Source organism: Corvus hawaiiensis, chromosome 4 (assembly GCF_020740725.1).
Source record: "Corvus hawaiiensis isolate bCorHaw1 chromosome 4, bCorHaw1.pri.cur, whole genome shotgun sequence".
NCBI classification, from domain to species: domain Eukaryota; kingdom Metazoa; phylum Chordata; class Aves; order Passeriformes; family Corvidae; genus Corvus; species Corvus hawaiiensis.
In genome coordinates this window covers 430,849-458,373 of record NC_063216.1, presented here as the reverse complement: position 1 = coordinate 458,373, position 27,525 = coordinate 430,849, and the positions used below count along the sequence as shown (strand labels likewise).

Here is a 27,525-nt window from a genome sequence, read left to right as displayed (position 1 = left end):
GGTTATCAGATGGAAGAAAAGCATCATATTTGCTCTGCCTTTGGTTCCCAGATAACATAACAGCAAATTGTGTTCCTGGAAGCTGGGAGGTGGCTCACAAGACTGCACTGCCCCAGCAGACGTGAAGGCAGTTTGTGCTGAGGGGCAGAGGGGCAGAGGAGGAGGTGGAACTGGGGGCACAGTTGCTCTCAGTGCTCAGCAAAAGCCAGATGTGGCTGATGGCTTTTCGTGTTCGGAATGCGAAGCAGCAGCAGTAGTTGTGCCCAGATCATTCTCCTGAAAGACTTTGGTGGTTTGGAGCATAATTCATTTAAAAGTAGCTGCTACTTGCAGAGCAGCGAGAGGTTGTGCTTGTCCCCCAGTAAACATTTCCCTCTCCTCTTTTTCCCTCCTCATTCCTCTACGTAGGTGCCTGTTACAGTGGGGATTACTGTAACACGCGTGCCAAACAAGGAGGCCGTGGAAAAGAAATCTATATGGACCGCTTCGTGACAGGTGTTTCAGGGAGATGTTTATTTCCCCTGCAGCCGCCCGGCCGGGCTGTGCCGAGGAGCTGAGGCCGTCCCGGCCCGAGGGCCCTTCCCGCGCAGGGAGCACAGAGCAGCCAATGGGAGCGGGGCTGAGCAGGGGCTGGGAAACCCCGTGCCGCCCTCAGCGCCCCCCGCCCGGGGCTGCGCGGCGGGGAGAGGGACCCCGACAGTGCCTTTTGAAACCCTCCTCTGTTTAGGTTGGAACTACCTCTCCAGGTGGCTGGAGGGGGCCTGGTGCTTTGGAGGAGAGAAATCCAACGCTTGTTCTCTGCTCAGCTGGACATAAACGTGAAGCAAGACCAGACCTGGGAGTAGGTTCTGTGGCTGCTACCAGAGCATGAAGCATCAGCACTCCTGGCGTGGGCTGGGGCCAGTTCTTATGTACACCTGACCCAGACAATGTGGAAGGACCTTATTATCTCCAGAGGCTTTTGTTCCACATCTGCTTTCTTTGGGCTGTAAGCACTTCCCTGGGAGCACAGCCTCAGCTGCTGGTGGAAGACTGGGACCAAGTTGAAGGCAGAAATCTTGGCGAATGTTCTAAGGTAAAGAGAAAGATAAGAGCAAAATGCAACATCAATTACCGGCCTTTAGGATTTTCCAGCTCTTGTCTTGGCTGAGGTGTGAGGCACTCTGACAGTGACACCCCTGGTCCAGAGCTCTTGCTCTTTCCAAAATGGGTGTTGGGGAGAAGCGTCTAAGCCAGCCGTGCCCCCGCGGCACAGCTGGAACAGCTGCTCGGTGCTTGGCAGCCTGCCTGGACCTGGAGGCTGCTGCAGGACCTGCTCTGGAGGCATTGCTCCAGCATGGACTGTCCCAGGAAACGATGGGTGACAGCCTGACTGCCTGGGATGGGGCTGGGAGGAGTGTGGCTGCTCTGGCTGGTGCCATCATCAGCCCTGTGCTCTGAGGGGGTTCCTGAACAGGCAGCCTCTCATTTCACACCCTTTTCAGGGAGATCCCCACGAAGTAACCCCCTTGTGCCGTCCTGGGGGTTGGCATGAGAGTGATGCCTGTGGGACAGGTGCCAGCATCAGTGCTGCCGCTTGCCAGCACTTGTGGCTTTGGCAGGAAGGTGTTCTGCAGCTGCCCGGGGGGTTCAGCTTGCACAGTTCCAGGTGGCACATACTGCTACAAAAGCTCTTCCCTGGTGTTCTCCTCATTCATATAAATATGTGTGTGTATCTATTGAATTTTTTAAATGGTGTTGTCTCGGTAGATCTCTGGATGAAGTTGTTTTCCTGTTACTACACCATATCTAGTTTTATTCCTTTTTGATATTTCTTTTTAAAATCCACCTTTTTCCATTTCTCTTATGTGTTTCTTGCAAGCCTAACTGGTAAGGCTTTGTTTTTGACTGTCCCTGTTCTTGCCCTTGCCTTTGATGCAGTTACAGACTCAAAATCTTAGACATTGAGATTTCATTATTTGCATTTTTCCCTTTAGATTTTTTTATTGCCTCTGATGGGTTGATTAAAGTCCCTCTCAGTTTCTTTGCCTTCTACCATTTCAAAAATATGTATTGAAATTATCTTTTATTTTCTGTAGTCTTAACTGATCCTTTGTGGTATTTGTTGGTTCTCTTTCTATCTTCCACAGAATTTTTTTTTTTTTTATCTATCTTTCAAGTAACATCTCCCAGAACTATATGGACTTTTTTTTAGTTCACTCCAGAATATGAGTAAAGTGATGCTTTACTTTAAACATGCTTTGCTCAGGATTTTCCAGCTTGCTTTTGCACTTGTAGATTTAATATTTCCCCTCACTGCTTATGTTTACACTGAACATTTGTTTTCATTTTCTAGTTATTGTTGTGTTCAGCGCAGCCTTATCTCATCGGGTGGAAGTCAAATAGTCTGTAATTGATTGCACACTTTCCTATCATAGTCTATTAGTTCCTGCCAATTAGCTTGTCGTCTTGTTGATAAGATTATTGCTATCTGTACGCAGCAGTAATTGTGCTTACGGAGGGGTATTCATGCAGCAATGCTGACAAATTCAAGAGTTTGACAGTCTCTAGAAATATTTCCTTAATCAATCCCCTCTCTCCTTGCACCAGTCTGTTGCACAAGGCAAGATATGATTTGTCTTTACTGCTGTTTTTAATGCCTGCATTCTTACCCTGCCTATTTAACAGCTGCACTATTCACTGTCAGATGGTTTTTGCACAGAACGGGATGTTTCCCGTTCCTCACCATATTGCAGAATTCCTCTTCTGGAAGAGGAATTATGGGAAAACCATCTTCCCTGGTTTTCAAGAATCACTGGTTTGAGGAGTGGAGCAGTTTTATTTGGACCACCCTGTTTAATTGCTGTAGAAGAGGAGCAGCTCTCTGTGGGTTTGCCTGGTTCCTTTCCAAATGATATTCTGCAGTAATGGCCACAGGTACCATGTTCAATTATGCACAGTGGGAGGAAGAAGTATTTAAATTTATTTTAAATCTTAATTTTTCATCAAATGACATTAGTTGTTACATTGTGAGATGTAGTGAACAATATATTCATCTTCTCTGTCTTCCTTTTTCCTAGACCTCTGTTGTTACCTACCCTCTTTTCAACCAAGGCATCTATTCCTGAAATGAGGAGTCGTTCCATATTTGATCACTCCCTGGTTGAATTAGTTCCTTACCTCTGCCTGCGCCTCTTCCATTTCCGTGTTTCTCCCGTGGGAAGTCTGGTGCTGTGTGGGCTCACCACAGGTTAATGCGGTGACACCACAGTGTTTGCTGGTTCTTTCCTGTTTTTCTCCTACCACCTTCTCAGGCTGCCTGTACACGTTTTGCTGCCACTTTACACACTTCATACAAGGACACTGATCCCAAAGGTGGTTTTTTTTCTCTGTCCCCTCTTGCCTCAGATATTTATAAACAGACATAATAAAAATATTTTAAAACCTTGCCTCACTACATCATTGGACCATCACAGCTGTAACATATCTACCATGAATAATGTCCTGTTCTGTTAGCCTCTTTTATGGCCTCTAAGCACTGAGCTCATGTCATCATTACCTGCTGTAATCCCAAGACCTCTTTCTGGAGCAAGCACAGCTCATTTTGCAGCCCAGTGCTGGGCATGCACAACTGGAGCTTGTCTCCTTGCTATGTGATTTTTCATCTACTGCTTGATTGTCTGTTCCCATTGCAGCTTCTGCAGTGGTGTCCTGGGATGGGGCTCCTGGGAAAGACCGGTGGCAAAGATCCCTGTGTGTGAGGGAAGAGAGTTTGCAACCTGCCAGCTTTCTGAATGAGGCTGCTTTGGGCCCTTAGTAAGAAGCAGCAGAGCGCTTAGCTGAGTTTATTTCCAGCTTTGCTGCCTGCCACTGCTCCTGGCCACAGCACAGTCCTGGAAATCGCGGGTCAGGCTGCGATGCAGGACCTTGCCCTGTGCCCATGACCTCCCTACCAAGGAGCAGCGATGGGAGGGAATTCACTAGGAATTCATATTTTGTCTCTTACCTCTTCCCAGCAGGTCTCGGGGCTTCGACTCCGTCAGGCAGCGCTGCGGAGGCACCTGTGTGTGGTGGTGTCCCCTTTCTGCAGGGGCAGCGTGGGCAGAGAGGCGATGGAGAGCGGGAGCCTGGCGGGCCCGGCCCGGGACAGAGCCCGGCAGAGGCAGCGGGAGCGCTTCTCCCAGGCGGGGGAACGAGCCCCTTCGCACTGGCCATGAAATCAGTCATGTGTAGGTTTTTGTCCAGCCCTGGGGGGTGGGGGAAGGAATGTGGGTTGGGCGAAGTCTAGGATTACACCACCGCTGAATTTTTTCTTTCCACATTTCAAATAGCCAGCACCTTTCGGTCCTGCCTTCGCCTCTCCCGTCGCCCGCGCCCCGACAGCGCCGTCCGCAAGGTAACACCTCTGCCCCCGTCTGCTTCTGCCCTGCTCCCCCTGTGCCCCTCACCCTCCCGGGGCTGCCGTGGATGAGAGGTCACGGAGCGTTTTCTGCCTGTTTAATAATTTTCTAGCGTGGAGGGGTCCTCCCAGTCCTTCCCTTCGGCCGCTGTCAAATGCTTGCCAGTGTTCCTTAGTCTCTTCATGTCTCCAAGTGTTTTATAGGGGGACTAAGTCGGGGGAGGGGAGAGGTTGAAAGTGCTGAGTTGCCCCTTTTTTAGTTCTCCCCGGACAGGGGAGAGTGTCATTTGCTGCCAGCGCCTTTTCCTGCTCTCCTGGCGAGGGAGTTGCAGGCAGGGATGAATGGCCGGGTAAGGCTCGGCGGGGGCAGCGCGCTCTGCAGGGTAGGGAGCAGGCTTAGGGGCTGGCACTGTGCGGGGGAAGGTGCCCTCGTTGGCACGAGGTCCTCAGCAACCCCAGCTTTGACACTGGGAATTGGTAAGAACCACAATCGTCACCCTTTGTGCTGTGGAACTTGGCAGCCAGCGGGGCATCCCGCCTGCGAGGAACAGGCTCAACCCTCCCTGATCCTTCCACATGGTGTCCTCTTGGAGGTATTTGGGGGAAGGAGGGACAGTGCAGGGGTGCCCACCTGCTCTCTAATGATCTTCTCTTAGCACACGTGTATTTAGAGATGGTGCCACAGGATCTGAGAGCAGTACTGTGGGGAGCTCTGCAGGAAACAGACAGATCTTTGGAAGGGCAGACCTTGAGAAAGGCAAGATCCCAGATGCCCGTGACTTCTGCACACTTTATCCTGCTATTAGAAGGATAGCACCGTTCTGAAAATCACCTTTTCATGCAGCCTTGAAGATTGTCAGCAAAAGTTGCTACCATCGAAAGGATAAATTTGTTTTCCTATCGTTTCAGTTTGTTCTCTTCCTGTATCTAGGACTTCTCTGTGCTTTGTGGCATCCATTGCATGGTCTGAAAAACCAGACCTTGGTAGGCAGCAATAGGAGAAGAGAAACCCTTATAAAATACCTTGTCAAGTATTTGATCCTGCTGTCATCCCCCTCCAGCCCTAAGTCTGTTCCCCATACCTGGCACAGTGGGAGCTCCAGCCTGAGCTGCTGGGTCTTCTGTGGAACACTGGGCTTGGAGGATGGGCTTCCAGAGACAGGAGTGTTTTGAGATGAGGCAATCTAAAATAATGAAATTAATAGTGGCTGTTAAGGACTGGTTTTGGACTCAGCAGTGAAAATGCACTGTACTCTTAGCACCAGCAGGAATCAGTATGAGGAGCAAGAGAAGAACAGTTTGAGGTGTGTGTGCGCATGTCCTTGCCCCTCTCTTGCCTCCCATGGTCCAAATTTCTGCCTCTCTGCATGGCTTGTGCTGAATGTAATGAAGGAAACTCTTTCTGAAGGTGGGATGGATTACAGTGTCCCTGGTGCTGTCAGCAATGGTGAAATGGTGCCCACACACCCTAGCATGGAAAAGGAGAAGGAGGAAGAAGAGGAGGAGGACCAGACCCTGGAGCGCGGTCAATGGAACAACAAGCTGGAGTACGTCCTGTCTGTGGCTGGGGAGATCATTGGCCTGGGAAATGTCTGGCGCTTCCCCTACCTCTGCTACAAGAATGGTGGAGGTAAGTGCAGCCAGGGGCACCTGGCCACCAGCACCACTCCACCATCCCTCCCAGCTTCTCAGCTGTGCCCAGTTCGTGAGTCCAAAGAGAAGATGCCAACCTGCCAACATGGTACTGCCATCTGGGCCCCAGCCAGGGGCTGTTTTGAACCAGGTGGGACATGGCAATGTCGCAGGGTTTCTGGTGGCTGAAGCTGTGTGGAGCTACACCTGAGGTGTGTGGAGCTCTGGTCCTGCTGGTGAAGTAGGTGGCTCTCTGCAGAGGGGAGGCAGGAAGAGCAGGGAGAGCACTCAGCATTCTGAGCAGTGTGTCTCGCTTCAGGCATCGCTTCCTTGAGGAGCGCCAGGCATCCTGTGTGGATCAGACGGTGGGTCCTGGTGGGAGAGCAGGGAGCGGTGGGGAGGCCACAGGGCCCCAGTGTCTCTGCAGGCTCTGTGAGGAGGAAAGTTCCAGGGGAACTCCCAGGAGCTCTTGAACACAGGTCCTGCTCCTGTGTGTGCCCATGGAGGGCTGTCCCCTGGGCGCTGGAGGCAGGTGGCAGGGACAGGGCAGACTGAAGGGGTTTCTCCTGCCTCGGTGTATAAGTACAGCACCCCTCTTGCCCCCCATGGTACTCCCTTGGCATCTGCCAGAGCTGCAAGGTGCAGGAGAGGGGACCCCTGCCTCTGATCCCCGTGGCAGGGCTGTGAGGGTGCAGATGGGTGTGCGGATAGGGAGGCAGGGTGCTGCTGCTGCGCTCCAGCCCTGCTCGGGCTGCGCTCCGCCATCCCCGAGGCCACGCTGTGCTGCGGCGTGGCGGCAGAGGTGGGCTCGCCGTGCAGGTGGAGGGTTGCTGGGGGCTTCTGCAGTTTGTGGCTGCCTTTTAAAGGACAAAACTTTAAAAAATGAAAACGCAAGGTTTTTCTCAACTTCGACTCAGTGAGATGTAGAGAGAGGGAGCTGCTCTCCCTGTCTGGTGATTAGTTGCTAATTGGGTCCTCCGGAAGGGCAGGGGAGAGGGGAAGCGGCGCTTGGCTGGGAGCTGGCGGGGAGTGAGCACTGAGGGCTCAGGGCCGAAATCCCCTGGCTTGAGCTTGGGGTAGTCTCATGGGCCTCACTAAACTGCTTTCATCCCAGTGGCATAAGAGAGGATTAAACACTGTTTAGCTACTTTCATGCTGTGTGTTGTTCAGTGCTTGTTTCTTTTTGCCAGGTGGTCGGGCAGTTTCTTTCCCTGTTGAAAAAGGAGAATTTTCCGCATTTTCTTTTTATGTGGGAAATTCTTCTTGGCTGCTTGTTGAGCTGTGTCTGCTCCCACTGCTGCAACTTTCCTTGGGTACTATTCCATCGATGGAGCAGGACCTGGAATCCTGTCCAGGCACCCCTTGGTGCCAGGTGAGAGCTCAGGGAGAGCTCTGGGGAGAGGGGAGCTGCTGTGTGAGCAGGACAGGCAAGACACAGAGGGATTTCTCAGCCTTTTTTCCCTGGAAAAATGGGCCTGAAGCAAAGTCCTGTGAAGTAGTAGAGACTGTGAGGAGTTTGAAGTCCCAGGCAGATTTTTCGTCTCTGGCCTTCCACGAGGCTAGAGCAAGGATGGGGCATGAGACTCTTGTGCAGCCAGGAAAGCGGTTTCTGTAAGATTTCTCCTGGGGCAGAGCACTGTGATGAGGTGGTGCAGGACACAAGGCTCCCTTCTGCCTCACGGAACCCAGCCTACCCCAGGCAGTACTGTATCAAAACGCAGGAAACGCCTCCAGTTGAATTTTAAAAGTTGCCAGAGATTTTGTCTTACACTCCTTTAGGAATGCTGGTCTAGGCACTTGCTTCTCCCATTCTTCTACAAAGGTGCAGGGCCTTTATTTAATTTCCAACCCCAGGTTGATCATGGCCAGCCTACAACCATCAGCTCTTGTGCCACAGGTAGTTCTGGTACAAGAGTAGAGTCTGAGGTAGTTCTGCCCTGCTGGATGACTCTTCCTCTCCCTGCTGAACTGTGTGCAGGCAGTGGTGATAACTTCTCTCAGCTTTTGCTTTGCTTGCCTAAATATGAGCCTCTTCAAGAAAATGGTATCTGCAAAATCTGAGTTATACAAAGAGCCAGTCTTCCTTTCTTTAGGGATATTTCAGCATGACAAAAGCAGAGTAGTCCCTTACATATTTAATGCTCAGTGCCTGATACCAAAGCCCTACACAGTAGAGAAAAACAACAAAGAGAAGCAAAAATCTGTTCTTTTTGCTCTTGTTTGCGCTTGCTTTCACCTGCAGTGGCAGGGTCAGGCCCTCACTGGGCAGACTGGCCCCGCTGATTGGGAAATACCAGGGAAGCCTGTCTGGTGGTGTGGCTGCCAGCACTGCACCCCCTTCCCAGCACCCCAAATCTGCCAGTCCCAAGGGCCCCCACTGCTGAAAGTGAGATGGAGAGGGCACTGGGGCTGGTTATGGAGTCATTTCACCCTGTGTCCCCTAACCTGGGATATGAGGGCATTGCAGAGACAGGTCTCTGCAAATTTTTCCTTCTCTCCACCATGATTCTGTGTTATTTCACAGCCCACGTGTCAGGACCCTCCTGAAACTCGAGATAATTGGAGGTTAGGGGACAAGTCAGACTGCAGGCTGCAAATAGAGGAAAACTGGGCTGGAGAGCCTGACCTGCTGCCTCAGAGACCTGTCCCGGAGTTTAGTTAAATACAACCTTTCATATGGCAACAATCTTTGTTGGGAACAGGCTTGACTTTCATGATGATATGATTTTGTGCAAGGTGGGAGTTGAGGGGATGGTGTTGAGACAACGCCATTTCCCCTGCCATCTGCCTTCACCAGCTTCTGTTCACCGGTAGAGGGTCAGCATGTGGGCAGATGTGCGTTGTTCCCGCAGGGCTGCCAGGTGTCACAGAATCACTGAGATTAGAAAAGGCTTCTAAGATCATGGAGCCAAACCATTAAGCCAGCACCCCTTTCAGCTCCTGTTTGTCCACAGGGAGCTGCCAAGGTGCCTCCCACCCTTGTCTATTTTCCTTTTCCTTTTTCTTCTTGCAAGAAGGGGGGGCTGTGGCTCTGTACCCGGCTGAGATGAGCACAGGGGGGGAATCCTGGCCAGCCCCCAAAGTCCCCCTTCCCTTTCCCTGCCCCTGCATGCCGGCTAAGCTTCTTAATGAAATCTCCTGCGTTTTGAGTTCTCGTGCACCAGGATTGTTATTTCCCATACACGCCCCCCGAGCTGAGCCCAAAGCCAGTTTGCATCACACAGGCAGGGAGAAGGCCTGTGCAGGGAAACCACCACTAGTGCCTGCCTGGGTTGCCACCCCTGACCCTGCACGCCATCTGAGCCCACCACAGCCAAGATGCTGCTCTCTGCTTGGGTCTACCTCTTTCCTGACCTGTGTCCCTGCCTTTCAGCAGGGCTTGAGCAGCTCCAGTGGCACATGACGGGTCAGTGGCACATGATGTGCATGGACCATCTTGCAGGGCTGTCTCCTGTGCTCTGTGGGGTAAAGGCCATTACTGTACTCAACATTAACCTGGGTGTTGGGGTTTTAGTTTAGTCTTAGGTTTTCCTGTTAAAGGAATTTTCTCCCATATGCATGTTGCTAGGGGACAAATAGCTGTACTTAAGAAAGACAAAAAGGGGAGTGGGGCGGGCCTGGCTACTCTTTTGTCTACACCTGGGTGTGGGGGCAGTTCGCTCTGAGCGTCCGGAGAGAGAAGCTGCAGAGAAAGGAGCTGCTGCTGCTTTCTTTTTGGCCGTTCTTTCTTCCTGCTGGAAGCAACGCCGGGACCCCAAAAGCCGCTTTCCCTGCCCTGCTGGAGACCGGGCTGTGGCTGCCCTGCCCCGCTGCTGCTTCGAGCTTTCGCTACGCTGTAGCCCTGCTCGCCCTGCCTGCCTGGGCCTCCGTGGTTTTTTCCCATCTGGATACATCTCGTCTGCCACCCGGGATTTGCGTTCGTCCCTGCCATTCCAGCCTCCTGTTCCCGAGAGTCCGGGATCGGCTGCCCAGGGGTTTGTGAAGCCTTTGTTCCATCCCTTCCCGGGATCCCGGGGCACCAGTGCCGCGTGCTCCCCGAGCTCGCTCCGGAGCGCCCCCTGCAGCCGCGGGGGAACCATCGCACCTGCCCTGCTCACCGGGAGCCGCCAGCGCCCCTGCCGGCTGCGAGCGGAACTGCACCCGAGGGGAAAGGGCCTGACAGCCGAGAAGGCTGGCACTGGGTTTGTGATTGTTTGCTGTTACTGCCATAGTTGTTGTTGTTTTGTTTGACTGGTTATATACATATATATATATAGAGTAAAAAACTGTTATTCCTATTTCCCACATCTTTGCCTAAAGGCCCTTGATTTCAAAATATAATAACTTGGAGGGAAAAGGGGTTATATCTGCCACTTCAAGGGGGGCCTCTGCCTTCCTTAGCAGACACCTGTCTTTCAAAACCGAGACACTGGGGTAATCAAAAGCTTGAAGCATTTTCTCTCTCCCTGCCTGTGTCATGGCAGGGCTGGAACAGGAGGGCAGCCCTGGCTGCTGCTGTGAGTTACATACTTTCCTGCACTACTTGCTCTTCCTTTGCATGTCTGCTGCTTTTTGGCAAGCAAACCCACAGACTGGGCAAAAGTGTCAGTCTCCATGTGCTCCTCAGAGCCTTGGTATTGTCATCCATGGGTTTGTCAGCTTACTCAGTCACAATAATCAGTGTGAAAGGAGCCACCAACCTCATTAGAAGTTGTAATGTCTTTACAGCAGTGTTCCTCTGTATTTCCATACAGCTATTGACAACTTCCTTCTCCAATCTTTGTATATATTGAATTATTCATGTAATCACATCACTCCAGAAGATAAAATGTGGGGGAATTTTTTTCCTGACATCCTGTCTGTGATCTTCCAACCTCCACAGCCCCCATCCCTCCCTGGCTGTCCCACCCAGGAGGAACCTGCCTGGTGACTGGCTGGAGACAGTCTGACCTCAGTCACCTCATGGGGCTTATTCTTCTGTTTGCCACTTGAATCTGCCAGGTGCCTTCTTCATCCCCTACCTCATCTTCCTCTTCACCTGTGGGATCCCGGTGTTCTTCCTGGAGACGGCGCTGGGGCAGTACACCAGCCAGGGAGGGGTGACGGCCTGGCGCAGGATCTGCCCCCTCTTTGAAGGTGAGTGGGGGGAGCTGGGAGGGTGTGGTGAGGTGGGGAGACCCCGGGGCCCCGGGAGGAGGAGCAGAGATGTGTTTCCCCACAGCCTGGGTTGTTATGCACCTCCACACATCCCCTGCCCACCTGCCTGGGAGCCACTGGTTGCTCCCTTTCCAAAATCGTGCTGGAAAAATTGGTCACCTTTTTCACCAAACAGTTCTCATTGTTACATTGCATCCCAGTTTCCTTCTTCAGGGCCACAGCTCTGGCCAGGAGCTTTGTGCCCGATCAAGGTTGTCCTCTAAGAGGTAAATGGGGAAAGTGCTTCTGGTGGTTATGAGGAACTTAAAACATGCTGCTGTTTTTTTTAAGTCAATGCTCTGTCATCTTTGTGAGTTTGCAGGTGGCTTAAAAGCTTACCGGGGAAAGATGTCAGCTCTCTTAATGAATTGTTAGTCAGATCCTCTGTTTCTAGCACTGTCTCATCACAGTTATCCAGCCTCAAGCCACTTTCCATGATTTCTCTGAAAGTCACAGTTGCCTCCTCCTCACGTGCCAAAACCTTTAGATGTTTCTCTAACACCTCCCAGAGCAGGTGTGCAGTGTTAATACAAGAGCTTCCCAAATAAAAATGAAATGGGAAAGTGAAAAATATAAAAAAAATATATTTTTTAGAAGAGATGTGACTCAGCAGGTGCAGCACCATGGGATGTTTCTGCCCTTTGGGTGGTTTTCCAGCCATAATCTGCCCATCCCCTGCCCAGGGTCCCTCCCATTGCTACCCTTTGACCAGGGAAGGCTGTGGTGGGGCAGCAGGAAAAGGGGTGCCTGGGGCCCCTGACTGGGTGCCCACTGATGTGGCACGGTGGCCGCTGGGGAGGGGATGGTGGCTCTGGTGGCTGCCCCACTGACACTCATCTGGCAGCGCACTCCAGCTGCAGAGCAGCAGCTCCCAAAGGGAATCCTGCTCCTGGCATGTGGGTCACCTGCCTTCGGGGCTCGCTTTCTGCAGGAATTGGCTACGCCTCACAGGTCATCGTCATACTGCTGAATTTCTACTACATCATTGTCCTGGCCTGGGCCTTGTTTTATCTCTTCAGTTCATTCACCATCAACCTCCCCTGGGGCAGCTGTAACCACGAGTGGAACACAGGTGAGTGTGGAGCCCTCTCCCTGTCCTCCAGCAGATCTCAGCTGAAGGAAACCTGCTGCTGCCCAGGGCCGAGCCTCAGGAGAGTGTCTTGCTCCTGTGTGGGTGGCACACATGGGGTTTGGGGTGCTGGGTCACTGCAGTGCTGTTGGCACTTTTGTGGGAGAGGCTTGGTTGATCTGGGTCTTTGCTAGAGAGCACCAGTGCTGGACAGTGGTGACCTCCCTGGTGACTCCTGCTCTGGGCTCCAGCTACCATGGGCACCTTCCTTCTTGGCATCTTTCAGTCATCCTGTTCTGTGTGTTAGCCACAGACCCAGTGCTGATCAGGACTGTGCCCACTGGAAGGAAAAATTAACTGCTGTCATCTTAAGTGTCCTAGATTTCTTGCCAGCCTTTCCATAGAAGGGACTTTGTTTTGTGCGTCCTTGGGACTGTGTGAAATTTGTCCTGGAGTCAATGTCAGTGAGTCTCAACACTGTGGATGGACAGGGAGGGATTTTTCAGATCCTCTGGTACTCCGGGCACTGTTGCTTACACTCCTCCTCTCCCTGGGCCTTTCCTGCAGAGAACTGCCTGGAGCTCCAGAAGGCAAACTCCACGTTCAACGTGACCAGCGAAAACGCCACGTCCCCGGTCATCGAGTTCTGGGAGTAAGTAAAGGACAGGCCTGGACACTCCTTCCCTCACAGACATGATTTCCCTGGGCAAGGGACAAACCCTGCAGCAGCACATCCTATTAACCCGCCCTTGCCAGAAGAGGACACAGGGCGGGAGGCTGGGCAGGTCAGAGTGACGGCTCTCAAGAGCAGCCCTGTCAGCCAAAGTTAACATCACTGGGCCCATGGTGTTGCTCTGGAGCTGTGCTGGCATGCCTCAGAGCCACCTGATTTTGTCCTTCTCTGAAGCTGTGCTCCTGTCCCTCTGGACCTTTTGGCCTTTTTGGTCTCACTGACCTCTTTCCTTTGAATCCATGCTGCTGTGTGACACCAGCATGTTCCCAGGAGGCTCTGGCATGGTGGGTGGTCACTTTTGTAGGTGAGCTAGTCTCATCTCAAAAAGAGAAAAAGAAGTGGTGTTTTCACTACAGGGCGACTAATATGCAAGTTGTGCTGAGGAGAGAAACTCACCAAAATCAAAACCAGTGCTAAGGTCAGACAACTTCACACTGAAATTTGGTCCCTCGTGTTCATTGTTTTCTCCCCTTGTGTTAGTTACCCTGAGGTACAGAGAAGCTTTATTTCTGGCATGAGGGCATAAGTCTGTTGGCTTAGGATCTCTGATGATCCTTGGCGGCCCAGTTGAGCACTGAGCCCTGGCTGAGTGACTGTGCAGGGATCCCCTCTGCTGCCACCACACATTTCCCTTGTGCGTTTGGATGGATGGAGGGCTCTGCCCCCGCTGCCCCTGGCGGTGGATGGAGCGCACACGCGGCACCCCCAGGGCTTCCTCAGCTCAGCACAGGGACACTGCTTTTAAACTTCAAAGTTTTTCAATTTTCTTTGTCTCCTGTGTGCTCTCCGAGCCTGTGTTCTCCCTCTGCCTGCTGCTCACAAGTGATTAGATGGTGGCCTGCCTTAGACTGCTTTTCCTGAGGCTGAACACTGGAAAAGTTGTTGTTTCCATCACTGCTGTGACCGTCCCTGTGTTACTGAGGAATAACGGGCATGGGACTGGAAATTTCCACCGTCCATTGCTTCTAATGCAGCATCTGTTCCTGTGCTCGCTGGGCAGGGAGGTAGGAGGCCAGCATTTCTTTGAGGAGCTCTGACCTGCCAGTGAGCTGATGGCATGCTCCAGAGGTCTCTCCTGGCTGCAGTACAGCACCCAGTTAGTTCCAGTCCATGGGCACCATTTCCACAGGTTAGAGTCCACGTCCCTAGAAGCAGGAAAAGAGCAACGTGACGAAGTGCATCTGAGAGAGCAGCGTGATTTTTCCAAGCCTTCTCTCACCCCCTCAATCTGCTGCAAGGCTGTGGGGCAGGGAGGGCAGCAGTATGTCTTAGACTAGGGTTCCCCAGCAGCACCTTTATTTTGGGATAATTGCTGTCTTTTGCAGCAGCGTGGACATTGCTGCTGGGCTCCAGTGTTGTGCAAGTCCCTCTCTGCCTGTCTCAGGCTTGGCTTTTTGGGACTGCACCCTGGGGTTTCACACTCGGGTCCAACTGTGTGGTGTAGGAGATGGAGGAGGATGAGTCCTTCCTTTTGTAAGTGACAAGGAAGATTTGACATACACATGGCATGGAAAGGCTGCTATTATCTGACCCCATTTGTACCAAGGTCTACATAGCCCAGGATTTTATCTCCACACTGGCTGTAAGAGGATGCTCTAGGTGGCCTCTTCTGACTGTGCAGTGGGGATTATGGTGGTCGTGGTTGGGTCTTAATCACAGAATGTGATGCCCTGTGCTGCTCCGTGTCCTGAGGTGAATTATGTGGCTGCCACAAAAGAGAGAAGTGTGCTATGGAGAAGGGGTTGGACAGCATTGCTTCTTGGGTGATCCTGATGGATTCTGCATGGTAAGTGCAGTGTATCCCTCACTTTGAGGATTGGAGCATGTCAGAAATGTAGGTGAACTTTGCGTGTCCATGCATGACCTGCCAGGCTGGCAGTATTTTTCAGAGGAGAGCACTGCTTAATTCCTTCGGGGCTTTCAGCTCAGACCTGGCCCTGGTGAGTAAGACAGCTTTTCTCCCCAAAGCCATCAGGCACTGAGGAGGTGAGAACCAGCGTGGTGTTGGGAATGTTAGTGGCCAGCATCAGTGACCCTTGCATGTTCCTTTGCTTCCTCCCAATGCAGGAGGCGAGTGCTGAAGATTTCTGACGGCATCCAGCACCTGGGTGGTCTCCGCTGGGAGCTGGCTCTGTGTCTCTTGCTGGCTTGGATCATCTGTTACTTCTGCATCTGGAAAGGGGTCAAGTCCACGGGCAAGGTGAGTCCTTGGTTCAGGTCAGGCTTCTTTCCTTGGTCACAGCTGGAGCACTGGTTCTACTCACCTACAGAGAGGTCCTTGAGGTCCCCGGGAACCTCTGTCTGCGTAAGCTGGCAGGAGGCTGAAGGGCTCAGTGTGCAGCAGGAGTGTGAGCCAGGCTCTGTGCTTTTGGGTAGGAAAGGATGGGAGCACTGAGGCATCTCAGAGCATTAACTTCCAAGGTATATCCCCATCCAGCCCCTCTCCATCCACAGGCCCAGGAGACCCTGCATTCTTCCTCTGTACAGGGTGGCTGCTTGTTCCCCTCCTTCCCACCACAGGGTAAGCAAGCAGCATGTTTTTGCCTCTGCTGGCAAGTGCAGCTGGAAAACCTTCAAATTAATTAGATATGAACAAAGGTAACCGTGATGGCCTCAAAGCCCTCTCTGCCTCAGCACCATGGGAGTTGTCTTTTTATTCTTTTTGTTTGTCCCCACTCTTCCTACAGTTGCTCACGTTCTCCAGCAATAAAGGTCTCCTTTTTCCTTCCCCACACTAGTCACTACAGAGTTATTTCTTTGACTGTTTTTGGGAAGGATTGGTGTGACTGTCCAGCTCCATTCCATGCTCCGTCTGTTACAGTGTGCCACTCTCATTTGCACTGACCCCATTACTTAGTTTCTGCTACCGCCTCCTGACCCCATTCCTAGCCAGCTTTGTCTGGAGCCAGCAAGAACAGATGGAAATGAAAAGGTTTAGTGCGTTTCCTAAATGGTGTCTTCTCTGCATGTCTTGAACAAGCCATCATGTGTGATGGGGTGTAAATTTTAACTGCACCCGTTTCCATCAAGTTGATGGCATGGATGTTAGCAGTTTCTCTTGCTTCCAGAATGGTCTGGGATTATGAAACATGACAGGGAAACCAAGCAGCTTGCAGGGATAATATTTTCTGGTTTCCATGGAGTAAAATTAGAAGAAAAGAGCAACTGCTTGCTGTGGCAGCCTGGTAAAAGAAAGCAGAGGCAGTCTAATAACACCTAATACGATACTAAGATACAGCAAACGTAGTGTGGGAAGTCCTGAGAAAAAATTCCATCTATTTTAGATAAAAGTTCTAGGCCAAATGCAAATGATTTTTAGCAAAAAGTACTAGTGATGGTGAGATCCTGAAAACAGAAACCTTCTTTCAGTGAAGCAACAGTGTCCATAGGTTTATCAACCCTCCACATATTTCATAACCTGACTAAAATGATGGCTGTGGGAATATACCCCACTGGGAAAGAGATATTCCTTAATTCTGAGGAGTTGCCTGTGGAGGATCAAACACCCTGAGCTGAAGTCACCCTACTTGGATCAGCAGTGGTTCTCATCCTCCAGCACAGGGACAGCCCGACCCCCAGGAGTGCTCTCACAGGCAGGAGGTTGTCACAGATGGAACCACTTTGCCGAGGCATGTGGATCAGATTCAAATAAAACTCTGGATGTTGTTGACCAGCATGTGACAGAACAATCACACTGATCCTGGCAAGGTTCCTAGTGATGTAGTTAGTGCTAACAATGCCCAAAAAATAAAAAGATTGGGCCTGAGCCAAGCACTGAGTAATATCTCATTAGATCCAGATGTTCCTGTTGTTAGATAGAAGTTTGGCAATCTTAATCCAGCAAAAGCTTCTCCAAATTCAGGCCTCTGGTCTCGGTGGAGGTGTGAGTGACTGTGGAGTGAAAAGCTTAACACACTAATTCACATGGGCTGTAAAGCAGATAGGATGTTACCAAAATGTGAATCCAAATCATATGCCAGACAACTACCAGTTTGTATCCTGAGCTCATCAAAGCTGATGTTATTTAGAGATTAAGCCAAGTATGTGCAGCCTGGCATCCTGGAAGAATGTGCACTAAGGCTCAAAGACAATGAGTTGTTTTTATGATTTTTGTTTTTAATCTGGCTTTCATGGCTGAGGAAGCTTAGACTTGCATCCCATTATTTCCTGAAGGAAGACTTTGGTTGTGTGGTAAATACAGTGATGATGGTTAAACTTGCAGGGCCTGCAGATTTGATTTACTGTCACTGTACAGCTCTAAATCAGAGGCTCCTTGAAAATTTGAGACTACGGGGAATGATGGCATTTGCTTGTGCTGAAGGATTCTGTCCTTGGTTTCTACAGTGTTCAGGATGCAGATTTAGAGGGACAGGGGTGGATCTGTTCACACAGACATCTCAGGCAATCCAGAGCCTCAGCAAGGAGGCATTTTTCACTGATCTGTGTCAGTGTTATCCAAGACTGCTGAGATATGTAGAGCAGGGCACACGAAATGCACAGAAAACCTGGAGCTGCAGCTAGAGATGATAGTCTAGTATTGGGTTTTTTCAAGGATGGGATATCTCTCAAATCCTGTCCTGCAATACAAAACTGAATCACTGGAGAGTGTGTGTCCTGACTTAGGGGAGGACTCGCATTGCAGCGTCAGGTGCTTTGGACATTGCTTTATTCAGATGGAGTCTATCAGAGTGGGTCCAGAAAACAAAATCTCTTTTTGAATCACTACTCAGATCATGAAGATTATCCAGGGGCAGGGCAGAGGTGGTTGTACTGTCCAGGGAAGTCATGTGCTTGTTCCCCTTAGGACATCCCCTAAGGCAGAAACTGCCGAAGATGTGCCACAGCCTGTGACTCCTGCTAAGGGGTGGTGGGCTTTAGGTGGATTTTAAAGCAGCTTATTCTGGGTGGATGGGCAGGTGTGAGAAATGGATCACTTCACATCCTTACATTTTGCATTTCCTCCAGAGATGAGCTCTCCAGTGCACAACTGCCAGAGCCGAGAAAAGAGCTGTAGGGTAGCGTTCAGGTGCAGCATGCTGATGCAAGTCCTCGCTCAGCACGTCCACACAGGAAAAACCAGAAGAAGCAACATTTCTGTTTTGGCCTAGCATGATAGTGAACAACCTCTTCTCAGATGGTCAATAATTCTTTAAGGTGTGGAAGCAATGCAAAAGGATTAATGACATTACTTGAATTGTTGAGGAGGTTGCATGAGTTCTCGATACGAGTTTGTGTGGGAAACAGACTGCGATGTGGTGTCATTGTGGCATGCTACAGCAGTTAGCCTGAACAGTCCTGAAAGTACCCTGGTAATCCCCAAAGTGAGTGTCACATTTACCACAGGTGAAGTCCCTGAAAGGATTAGCTGATACTGGTTTCCAGCTTTCCCCCAAGGGATGTCGCTCCCTTGCTAGAGAAAGGGATTTTAACCCTACCCTGAGTATGTCTGCAATGCTGATGGGGCTAGTGGCATAAAAAGCAAGAGGACGCATGTTCAGTGTCCTGTTTGGGTCTGCATGCTTGGTGGCAATTCTGAGACACGCAGCCCTGCTCTGTCCAAAATGCCCGTGATGGGTAATTGAGCTGGGGTCACTCAGAGGCAGCAGCTCCGAGTTGCTGCAGTGGAGAGGGCTGGGCACAACCCCTTTGCCAGTTCCAGCTCTGAGCTGGGGACCCCAGCACTGTCCCCGGTGGTCCTTCAGTGGCTATCACGTTTCAGGGCGTATCTCTCACCTGCACACCCCTTCACCCTCGCCACTAAACGCTATGGAGAAGAGACTGTGTGTGTGTGACTCGGGCTCTGTTTGGAGTAGGGATGTGAAGATGGATACTGGGGTCAGCTCCTTCTCTGATGCATGTGGATATTACACCACTGGCTTTAGCAGACCCACTCTGACTCCAACCTGCTGACAGCCTGGCTCAGGGTCTGGATCACTCCTCGGATTAAAAAGGTTTTCTCTGGCTCCATACATGCAATGGCATGTCATAAGTTTCCTGAGTGCATTTTAAAATGCATTTCTTCCTACGGCAGGAGACAGCAAGGTGCTCAGCAAAGCAGCCTGACTGGGTCAGTGCTGTGCTACCGGCCGGCACTGTGTGCTCTGGCCCGTGCTGCTCTCTCACACCTGTCCCTTCCTCCTCCTCCCAGGTGGTGTACTTCACTGCCACGTTCCCGTATGTAATGCTGATTGTTCTGCTGATCAGGGGAGTCTCCTTACCCGGGGCATCCCAGGGAATCCTCTTTTACCTTTATCCAGACATCAGTCGCCTTGGGGACCCTCAGGTAAGGTGGAGCGGGGGGGAATGAACGGCTAAGCTGTGCTTGCATGGATTCCTCTGGCAGCCCTCACTCTCTCCTTTTTGTTTTCCTACTCTCTTCCTTCCAACTTCTACCTTCTGACCCCTCTTTTCCCCCTCTGTGGCCATAAGGCAGAGCTGTGATACTGGTGTGTTTTCTGATAGTCCCTGCTCTCTTGCCCGCCAGTGCTGTTCCCATATTTTCCTGAGTTGACTCTGAATTGCTCAGGGGTATGGGCAGTGGGATGTAACCTTCTATCACAGGTGGTGCCAGCTGTCCCTCCCCTTTCCTGAGGAGGCTCCTGTGCTGTGGAGCCAGACTGTGCATGGGTGCACTTTGCACCGTGCCGGCAGCTTGTGGGGATGAGCCCTGCTTCTGGCATGTTTGCTCCATCTTCCTTGGGAAGCATGCCAGGTGCATGGATGGTGGGAGCCGTGGCATGCTGCAGCAGCAGCCCCTGGGGCCTGGCTGCCTTCCTCTCCTTCCCATCCCTGGTGAGAAATTCCTGCCTGTTTGACAGGAGGGTCAGCGCCCGACTGCAGCTTTTAATCTCTTTGGGACAAGTTCTTCCATGTTAAATCCTGGCTCCAGCTGAGCTGCTGTACCAGCCTTTGTGTGAAGGTGTTTCCAAAGGAGATTAAAGGGTGCCTGCCTGGAAAATAGGCCAGCAAAACCCTTGGTAACTCCGTTAACTCTTTCTGGTCTAGCACCAATGCTGCCTCAGTTATTAATTTTGCGAATGGGAACATAAGTGCTGGTGGATGTATGGCAGGAGCGCGGGGTAGGACAGCTGCTCCCTTGGCATGGAGGTGCAGGAGAGTGTGGAAGGGTGCGAGGACAGGTCTGTACTGTGTTAGTGTCTCCATTTGTGCTGATCAGGTGCAAGAGGCTTCTGAAATGAAATAATATTTTTGAATGGTGCTCCTTCCCTTCTGAAAAGTCCTATTGTCACCGTGGCTGTGTTGCCCAGGGGACTGAACTAAGCCACTTCAGGTGTGCCGTGGTTGGTTCTAGCTGTGTCTGCATTAGGTCTGTCCTGGCAAACTCTTTCAATTGCAGCCTGTGCTTCAGAAGCACAGCTTCCTTCCAGCCTGGAAAATGCTGGCTGAAAGGCAGAGCAACCCTACAGAATAAGAAGATGGCTCTGAACCAGGGCAGGAAAACTCTGCGGAACCAAGGGAAAAAAACTTGCTTCTCCCTCCCCAACTCCATCATTCCCCAATGAATGCTTCACTTCTGAGGGAGAAAAGCAGGATTTGGCAGCAACAGTTGCCTTCCTGTAGCACGTTTTAACCATCCCACTGAACTGTGTTGCAGGGCTTGGAGCTTCTCCTGTGACTTCCCCTCGGAGAGGGAAGGGTTAGTGCCCCAAGCCCCACGTGTGTGGCTGTGCCCCTCCGTCTCTGTGCAGGAACTGTGGTGTGAGTCCTGCCAGCCCACGGGGACCAAGTCGATTATAATTGATTTGTGCTCAAAGGACAGTGAGCTCTAATTGTTTACCAGCAATCCTGTACTGCCCAGAAAAATGGGAGATTTTTTAGTGCTTGGGAAGGGATTCTGGAAATTAAAAAAAAATTTAAAATAACCTCTCCAATCTGAGCCTTATGAGAAGGCATCTCAAAGGGAGGTTTAAAAAAAGAGCAAACAATATGTAAGGGGACAAAATCAAAGCTCCTCTAAAGCATATGAAAAACTAGGTGAAAAGAGGGGATGAATTATTTATCAGATTCTACCAGGGGAGCAGCAACAGCTGAGATGTGATTAAGTGTCAGAATATCAGCCTGGTGTGTGGAAATCACTTTTCACCTGCCAAGTGACCTTGGACAGAACTGGGAAATCCTGTCTATGAGAGCTCAGTCGAGCTGATTGATGATGGTCTCTTCTGGCTGTGAAGTCTACAGTGCCCTAAATCTTCCTGCACCTTCATTTCCTCAATCTGTGAAATGCCTATAATTAAAATGGTAAATGAATTGCATTTGATATGTAGATCAGACCATACAGAGAACTGCCAAACCAAGGTGTTGAATAATGAAGACCAATTATGCTCTAATACAAGCAGATAACAGCAAAACCACCAAAGAGATCATCTATGTTGAACTGTGTCCCCAAACAAAAAAAAAGTCCAAAAAACGAGGCAATAGCTCATTTTTTTAATACGTAGAATATTTAATATTATGACGTTAGCATGTCAGCCATAATTAGGCCCAAAGTCTTTTCCCACTCCTTGACTGCATTGCTGTGCTCCAGAATCATTCTGTGTATTTCACAGCGTGGACCAACAAAGGGTTTTGGGGTCATCCTCCATTTCTACTTTTGATCACTCCACCCTTTGCATTTATCAGTTTTATCAATTGTTTTATTCAGTAGGAAATGCTGGAAATTTATGAATGTCATTAAGCAGAGGGATGGATAGTGGAATCCACTAGTGAGAAGATGAAATGAGAGGAATTCAGAGTAGAAATAAGATTTAAGTGTGTAAAACTTGTCATTAAAAGAACTTTTCTCAGGTGCTGTCAGCTCTCTGTTGATTGAAGCTTTCATATCACTGCCAGTCACTGTTTAGACAGACAGATATAAAGAGAAAACTGATGGGCTTGATGCAGAAAGTGATGGCTTGTGTGTTTGGGTTTGCTTTAAAGAGAAGAAATGTAATGGTCTCCTTTCACTGTGGTATCAAGTCTCTTAGCTAAATTTCATTAGCTTTAATGAGCAAGAATGGAGAGAGAGTTGTGCTCAGAGGCTGCTGAGTTTATCTGTCTCTAGAAAACCAGCAAATGTTTCTCAAAGCCTCCCACTCTTACTTTCCTCCTGAAATTTCCAGAAAACTCCCACCTTGCTGTATTTGCTTGTACTTCATTCAGTCTTTATATAAAGAAAGAAGCTTCTGTGACAAGCTGCTTTCCATCCCAGGTGTGCTGAAGGCCCCTAAAGTTGGGGGCTGTATCCCAGTCCGGGGGGCAGGGAGGCACGGGAGGTGCCAATGGCCAGCCGAGTTGTGCATTACTTTTTGAATATCCTTCCCTATGTCCCTCTCATTTTCTTTCACCCATTTCCCTGATGGTTGTGTTTTGGAGCAGGGTTTTCCCCTGCAGATTTCCCACACGGATCTTGCTTCCCAACAGATAGGATAGGAAGGGAAGGCAAAAGAAGATGCCCCCAGTTTGTTGGGGGGGTCTGTCCATTCTGCCTGTGGCTGCAGAGGGAGAATGCTGAGGTCTAGGTTTGGACCAGGGCAGCTCGTACAGTCAATGCTGAGCTGAGGATAAGCCCCTCCAGCCACCACGGGGAGGATGTGAGAGGTGTGTGCATCTTCAAGGGCTGGGACCTGCTGGGTTAACCATGGGCCTCTGCAGCCACGCTGGGAAGGGGTCAGAGCCCCAAATTCAGCCCCTTCCTGCTGCTGCTCTATGGCCAGCGAACGCCGCCGCTTCCCTGTGCGAGGTGAGGGCGACCACAGGCCTGCTAAATATTATTTGTTCCCCTCATTTATTGCTTTCCCGGCAGGCCTTTGCCTTGACCCGGTGTGCCGGGTTTGTGCTGTTGCCGGCACCCCGCTTTCCCGTTCTGCAGGCGTTGTGTTTGTTTGGTGCGGAGGCTGTCCCGCTGTGCCCGTGGGGGACACGTGCGCCGGCAGGGCTGTCCCTGGCAGGGCTGTCCCTGGCAGCTGCGCTTGTCCCCACCGCACACCCCATGCCGTGGCAGAGGGGCCGCGGGCCCGGGCACTGCTCCTGCTCCGCCCGGGGGACAGAGGCCAGGTACCGGGCTGCAGGCAGGGAGAGCTTGATGCTCCCACAGCGTGCCAGAGGGGCTCGGGGCTGGAATTGTCTCCTCCGCCTTGCCGGAGCGATGCATCCCTGTGGGGTGAGCCGCAGCTGTATTTACCTTAGACGGCTTCCTCCGCCTCCTTGTCCCATGCCTGTTCCCAGCCCTGCTGCCGTGGGGCCCCGCCGTGCAGCCCTGCTGAGCCTGATCTCAGCGCTGACATAGCAGGAAGGAATAAAGCTGTCCGTCTGTCTGTCTGCCCGCAAGCAGCAGGGCGGGGAGGACCATAAAGCCCGGCTTCCCAGGCAGCAAGGAGCGCCCTCGGAGCACCACTCGCCCCTTTGCACCTCCCCGGGGCAGGCAGCTGCGTTCCTTGGGACGAACCAGGGACCTGTTTTCATGTGTTTAAAGTAACCCCAGTGGTGGGAGGGCCCTCCTGGGTGCAAAATGTCCCTACAGGTCCCCCGGTGTCCTGAGGTGTGGGGGTGACATGAGGTCAGTGTTCTCAGGCAGGGCGTTGTAGGGGCCTTGAGTGCTGGCACAGGGAGATTAACTGGGAACAAAGCCCCCGTTCCTCACTCCCGAGGAGTATTTTCCAGGCGGATGGGGCTCAGGATTGGGAATGTGATGCTTGGCTGGGTGTTGGCTGGGCAGGACGAACAGGAACATTTTCCAGAAATGTCAGTGACCCATTCTCTGTCTTTTCTCTGCTGGGATAAATGGGGATGGGGGAAGCATTGCCCTGGGCTGTGCAGCAGGGCCTCAGCTCTGTGCTGGTGCAGCACTGTGGGACGTGGGCTGCATCTTTGGGCTGGGACCTATGGGCCAGTCTTGAGTGAAGGGAAATGTCAATCATCTGGAAATCGTGCCCTGGGAGTCTTGCAGTGAAACCATAGGAGTCACCATCTTCCATTCTAAGGCAGGGATGTGTTTGTGTGGTGCAGTGGGTGGCTGGTGGGTAGTGCCAGCGCCACAGGCTGACTCGTGAGCCGTGATGTCGGGGGCAAAAGAAATGCTGCTTGAACTGTGGCTCAGGATTTGGCTGGTTTTTGCTCTCTGCTATGCATTACAGCAAGCGTGACCCTCCACGCAGCATGTCCTCACTCCGTGCTGTGTCATCTCTGCTTGCTGATGGGGGCAGTTCAGTGCTTCTCAGCATGCCACCTATATCTGATGTGTGGCATCCCCCAGGGTTCAATAACATTTTGGTCAAAAGTGGTCTTTCTGTTATTTGTATGTGCTTTGAGAACTTCCTAAGGAAGGATCTGTTTTGGTACTGGGAGCTATTAAATTCCAGTACATGTAATAAAATGAATATTGCTGAAAAAATTAAGGGATGAAGGAATGGCCATAACCATCTTGGATAACTGCAGCTCAGGTGTAAAGGTTTTGGCTAAAAGCAGAGAGTAGGAGGCTATTGCAAACTGGAGCAAACAACACGTTCAAAGAAATTGAATTATGAATTAAATAAACTGGATGGCTTAGAAAAATGCAGACAACAATTAAATCAAAATACCTGTGCTGCCAATATGCCAGCAAAATCTGAACAGTATAAACTTTACCAGTCTCTTGGGAGCAGTGGCCAGAGAGCAGCAGGATGCTTTTATCTGCAGTGGAAAGAGAGCCCTGCCTGACCCTGTGAGGCCCTTTAGTCAGAGTGGTCTGGGAACAGCTGAAAAAACCATTTCTCTGAGTGACTACAGGGAGAGAAACAAGCACAGGCAGCAGGTTGGGGAGGAAAGGTTTGAGTGGCTGTTTGCTGAAATGAGTGGTCCATGTAGCCCCCATGAGCTCTGTGGGTCTCGAAGGGCAGTGGTGTTGCTGGTGAGAGGCTGGAGGAGGCTGGGCCCCTTCCAATCCCAGTGACCCCACAGTCCTGGGATTTGCTGCTGCTGCTTGACTCCATCACCAGTGGGTCAGGAGCACACATGGCATCAGTCCTGTGGCAGTCCTTTGACCCCCAAGCAATTTGGGAATTGCAAGGAGACTGGGAAGGTTGTAGATGTCTCTTGTACTTTGGCCCAAGAGCTGTGGTAACCTTTAAATGTGTGAAATAATGTGCATGCAGCCTGAGCTGGTGTTCACAGTCATGCTAAGTAGGATCATAAGCTCTGCAAGCCAAGCTTCGCTTTATTTACAATTTCAGCCCCAGGCTGCCTTGCTTCAAACAGGGATCATATGCTAAGACAGGTCCTGTATTCCCTGAAGATAGCTCTGTGGGGCTGGGCTCCCACACAGCCAGGTGTGCACCCCACAGGTGTTAGATTGGGCAGAGCAGGCAGTGAAGTGAGGAGCCTACAGACCCCACGCTGGTCTCTGCTACAGTCAGGGTTATCACTGGATTTTAGAAATGAGGCACGTCATAAGCCACAGAGCTAATGAAGTTTGGCCTCTTGATATTTGGCTTCCAGCATGGCTGGTAAAGCACCAGTTCTTTTCCTGCCTGAGGGGTATTTCTCCTTTGCTTGTGTGATTTATGTGGTATATAACACTGGTTGACTCTTCTTCCCTGTAGCTTTCTGCTCAGTGGGGACCCTGAGTTTCTGTCTTTTTCCCATTCCCTGTCGTGCAGTTCATAGGTAGTTGATATCCTTGAGGTTTCTGACAACTGTTAAATCTGGTTGAAAAGCATCAACTGAGTCTAATGTTATGACAAGCGTGGGGTAGGCAGTTTAATGGCAAAAGTCTTGTTATCTTGACAAATTAAACTACAAGAGCTACAAACCCCATGAGAGGGTGTGTTTTGAGCTCAAATTTGATAGAAAACAAGCTCTAGCAATGAACAGCAAAATAAAAAGCAAACCTAACAAAGCATTTGATCCCAGTCTTTGCAAAGATGTTTAAATATTGATGCAAAGGTGTCTGCTGGTCCAGCTCACCTCAGTGTCTTGCTGTGCCTAAAATGTAGCTACAGAATGAAAGCTGTGCCCTTACTGCCCACACAAGCACACTGATGCTTTAGGAATCAATTTAAAAAAGAGCTTTGATCTTTTTTTTAATATTTTTGAACTGAAAAAAATTAATACCTTATGCTCTAAACCCATCTTCCCATTCATCTCCAAAAAGAGTAAAATACACTGAGGTCAATTACTTTTTGACTTCCCAGTGCCTTGAATTAGTTGTTCCAGTCCCACCTCATCACCTGTCCCTTCCCATTCTACAAATCAGAGATTTGATCTCACTCTCTGCTTGATCAGAAACCTAGAGTCCAGGGTTTCCATGGACTTAAGTGAAGGCTGTGGGGTTGAATGTTAGACAAGTGGCTTGCTGAACAGTCAGGGAGAGCAGTTTCACCAAACCTAACCCTAGCAGCACTTCGCCTTCTCTCCCTGCTGGGGTTGGCAGCAGTGGGCGGGGAGAGGATTTATTCTGTGCATCTGTGCCTTGAGCCAAATCCAGAACTTCTTCTGGAAAAATGGCAGCTAATGGGATTGCAACACGCCTTCATAAGGCCCATCAGCCCTGGAAAGAGAAGAGGTAAATATAAAACAAAACCTCTCACCGCATGATTAAACTTTGGCCAGTACAAAGGAGGAAAGGCAGAACCATGCATTGGTGAGGTTGGCCTGAGCAACAGGGGTGGTTGGGCAGGTGCTGTCCAGCTGACCATTGCCTCAGGACATGAGGTCTTGGCTGACAGATACAGGTGTGATTTGAAGTCATCAAAACCACTGTGGTGCTTTCCATTGGCTCCTGTTCTTCTCAGAGGGGCTCTGGGGCAAGGCTGGCGTTTGTCCGAGGGCTTACTGGCACTGCTACTCTGGGAGAGGGGAGTGTAGTCAAACGGAGACTTTCCTCATACAGTTGTCCCAGTAATACTCTTCTTCTGCTTTTCTTTTGTCTCGAGAATGTGGCTACCCTTCAGCACTGGCTGAATGACTGTCTTATCTCTTTTATAAAACCCCTAGTAAAAAAGATCTTCGAGAACAGAGGTTTATTTAATAATCTTTGTCATTGCTTCATTCCTCACCATTGATTCCTGCTTTCACTACTGTCTGCAGAAGGCAGTGACAGTGACTGAATTGGTGACTGCACACAGCTAGGCTTTCAGATGAAATTTGGCATTGACAACTGTCAGCCTTAGAGCTCTGGGATGTGTTATTGACAGTGAGAGCAGAGTGCCTCATGGGAATAACAGTGTTCTTGTATGTTCTTTTAGGAGCTGTCTTTTGCAATCATCTCTGTTTATTTCTAGTACTCCTACCCAGTTGAATTTCTTTTAAGTTTTGGAGCCTTTATGTGAGGTCTTGGAGGGAAGGGCCACCACCACAAGCTGTATGTACTCACGCTGGCCAGTGGGAGACTAGGCTTGTTCAAATCAAGTACCCTTCCTCTGGTGGCAGAGGGCTCCTTCAGCCCTCATGGAAAGTGTTTGTCTGGTCTCCTGCTGCTGGAAGGCTCTGGAGTGTCACAGGGTGCTGCAGATTTGTCAAAGAAAGAAAGGTGGTGATGAAGAGCTACATGTGGTTTGGGTGGAT

At 50.6% G+C, this 27,525-nt stretch overlaps 1 protein-coding gene across 1 annotated transcript in view; it reads left to right on the top strand.

Annotated features, from left to right (window-relative positions):
* The first annotated feature begins 4,125 nt into the window (after nt 1-4,125).
* Nucleotides 4,126-27,525, top strand: part of LOC125324435 (sodium- and chloride-dependent GABA transporter 2) — a 31,676-nt gene continuing 8,276 nt past the window's right edge. Inside the window, exons 1-8 of the mRNA XM_048300280.1 lie at nt 4,126-4,208; nt 4,311-4,375; nt 5,787-6,008; nt 10,991-11,125; nt 12,117-12,257; nt 12,822-12,906; nt 15,055-15,187; nt 19,136-19,270. Coding sequence (XP_048156237.1) covers nt 5,792-6,008; nt 10,991-11,125; nt 12,117-12,257; nt 12,822-12,906; nt 15,055-15,187; nt 19,136-19,270 — 846 coding nt within the window. The 5' untranslated portion in view covers nt 4,126-4,208; nt 4,311-4,375; nt 5,787-5,791. The remainder of the gene's footprint in view (nt 4,209-4,310; nt 4,376-5,786; nt 6,009-10,990; nt 11,126-12,116; nt 12,258-12,821; nt 12,907-15,054; nt 15,188-19,135; nt 19,271-27,525) is intronic.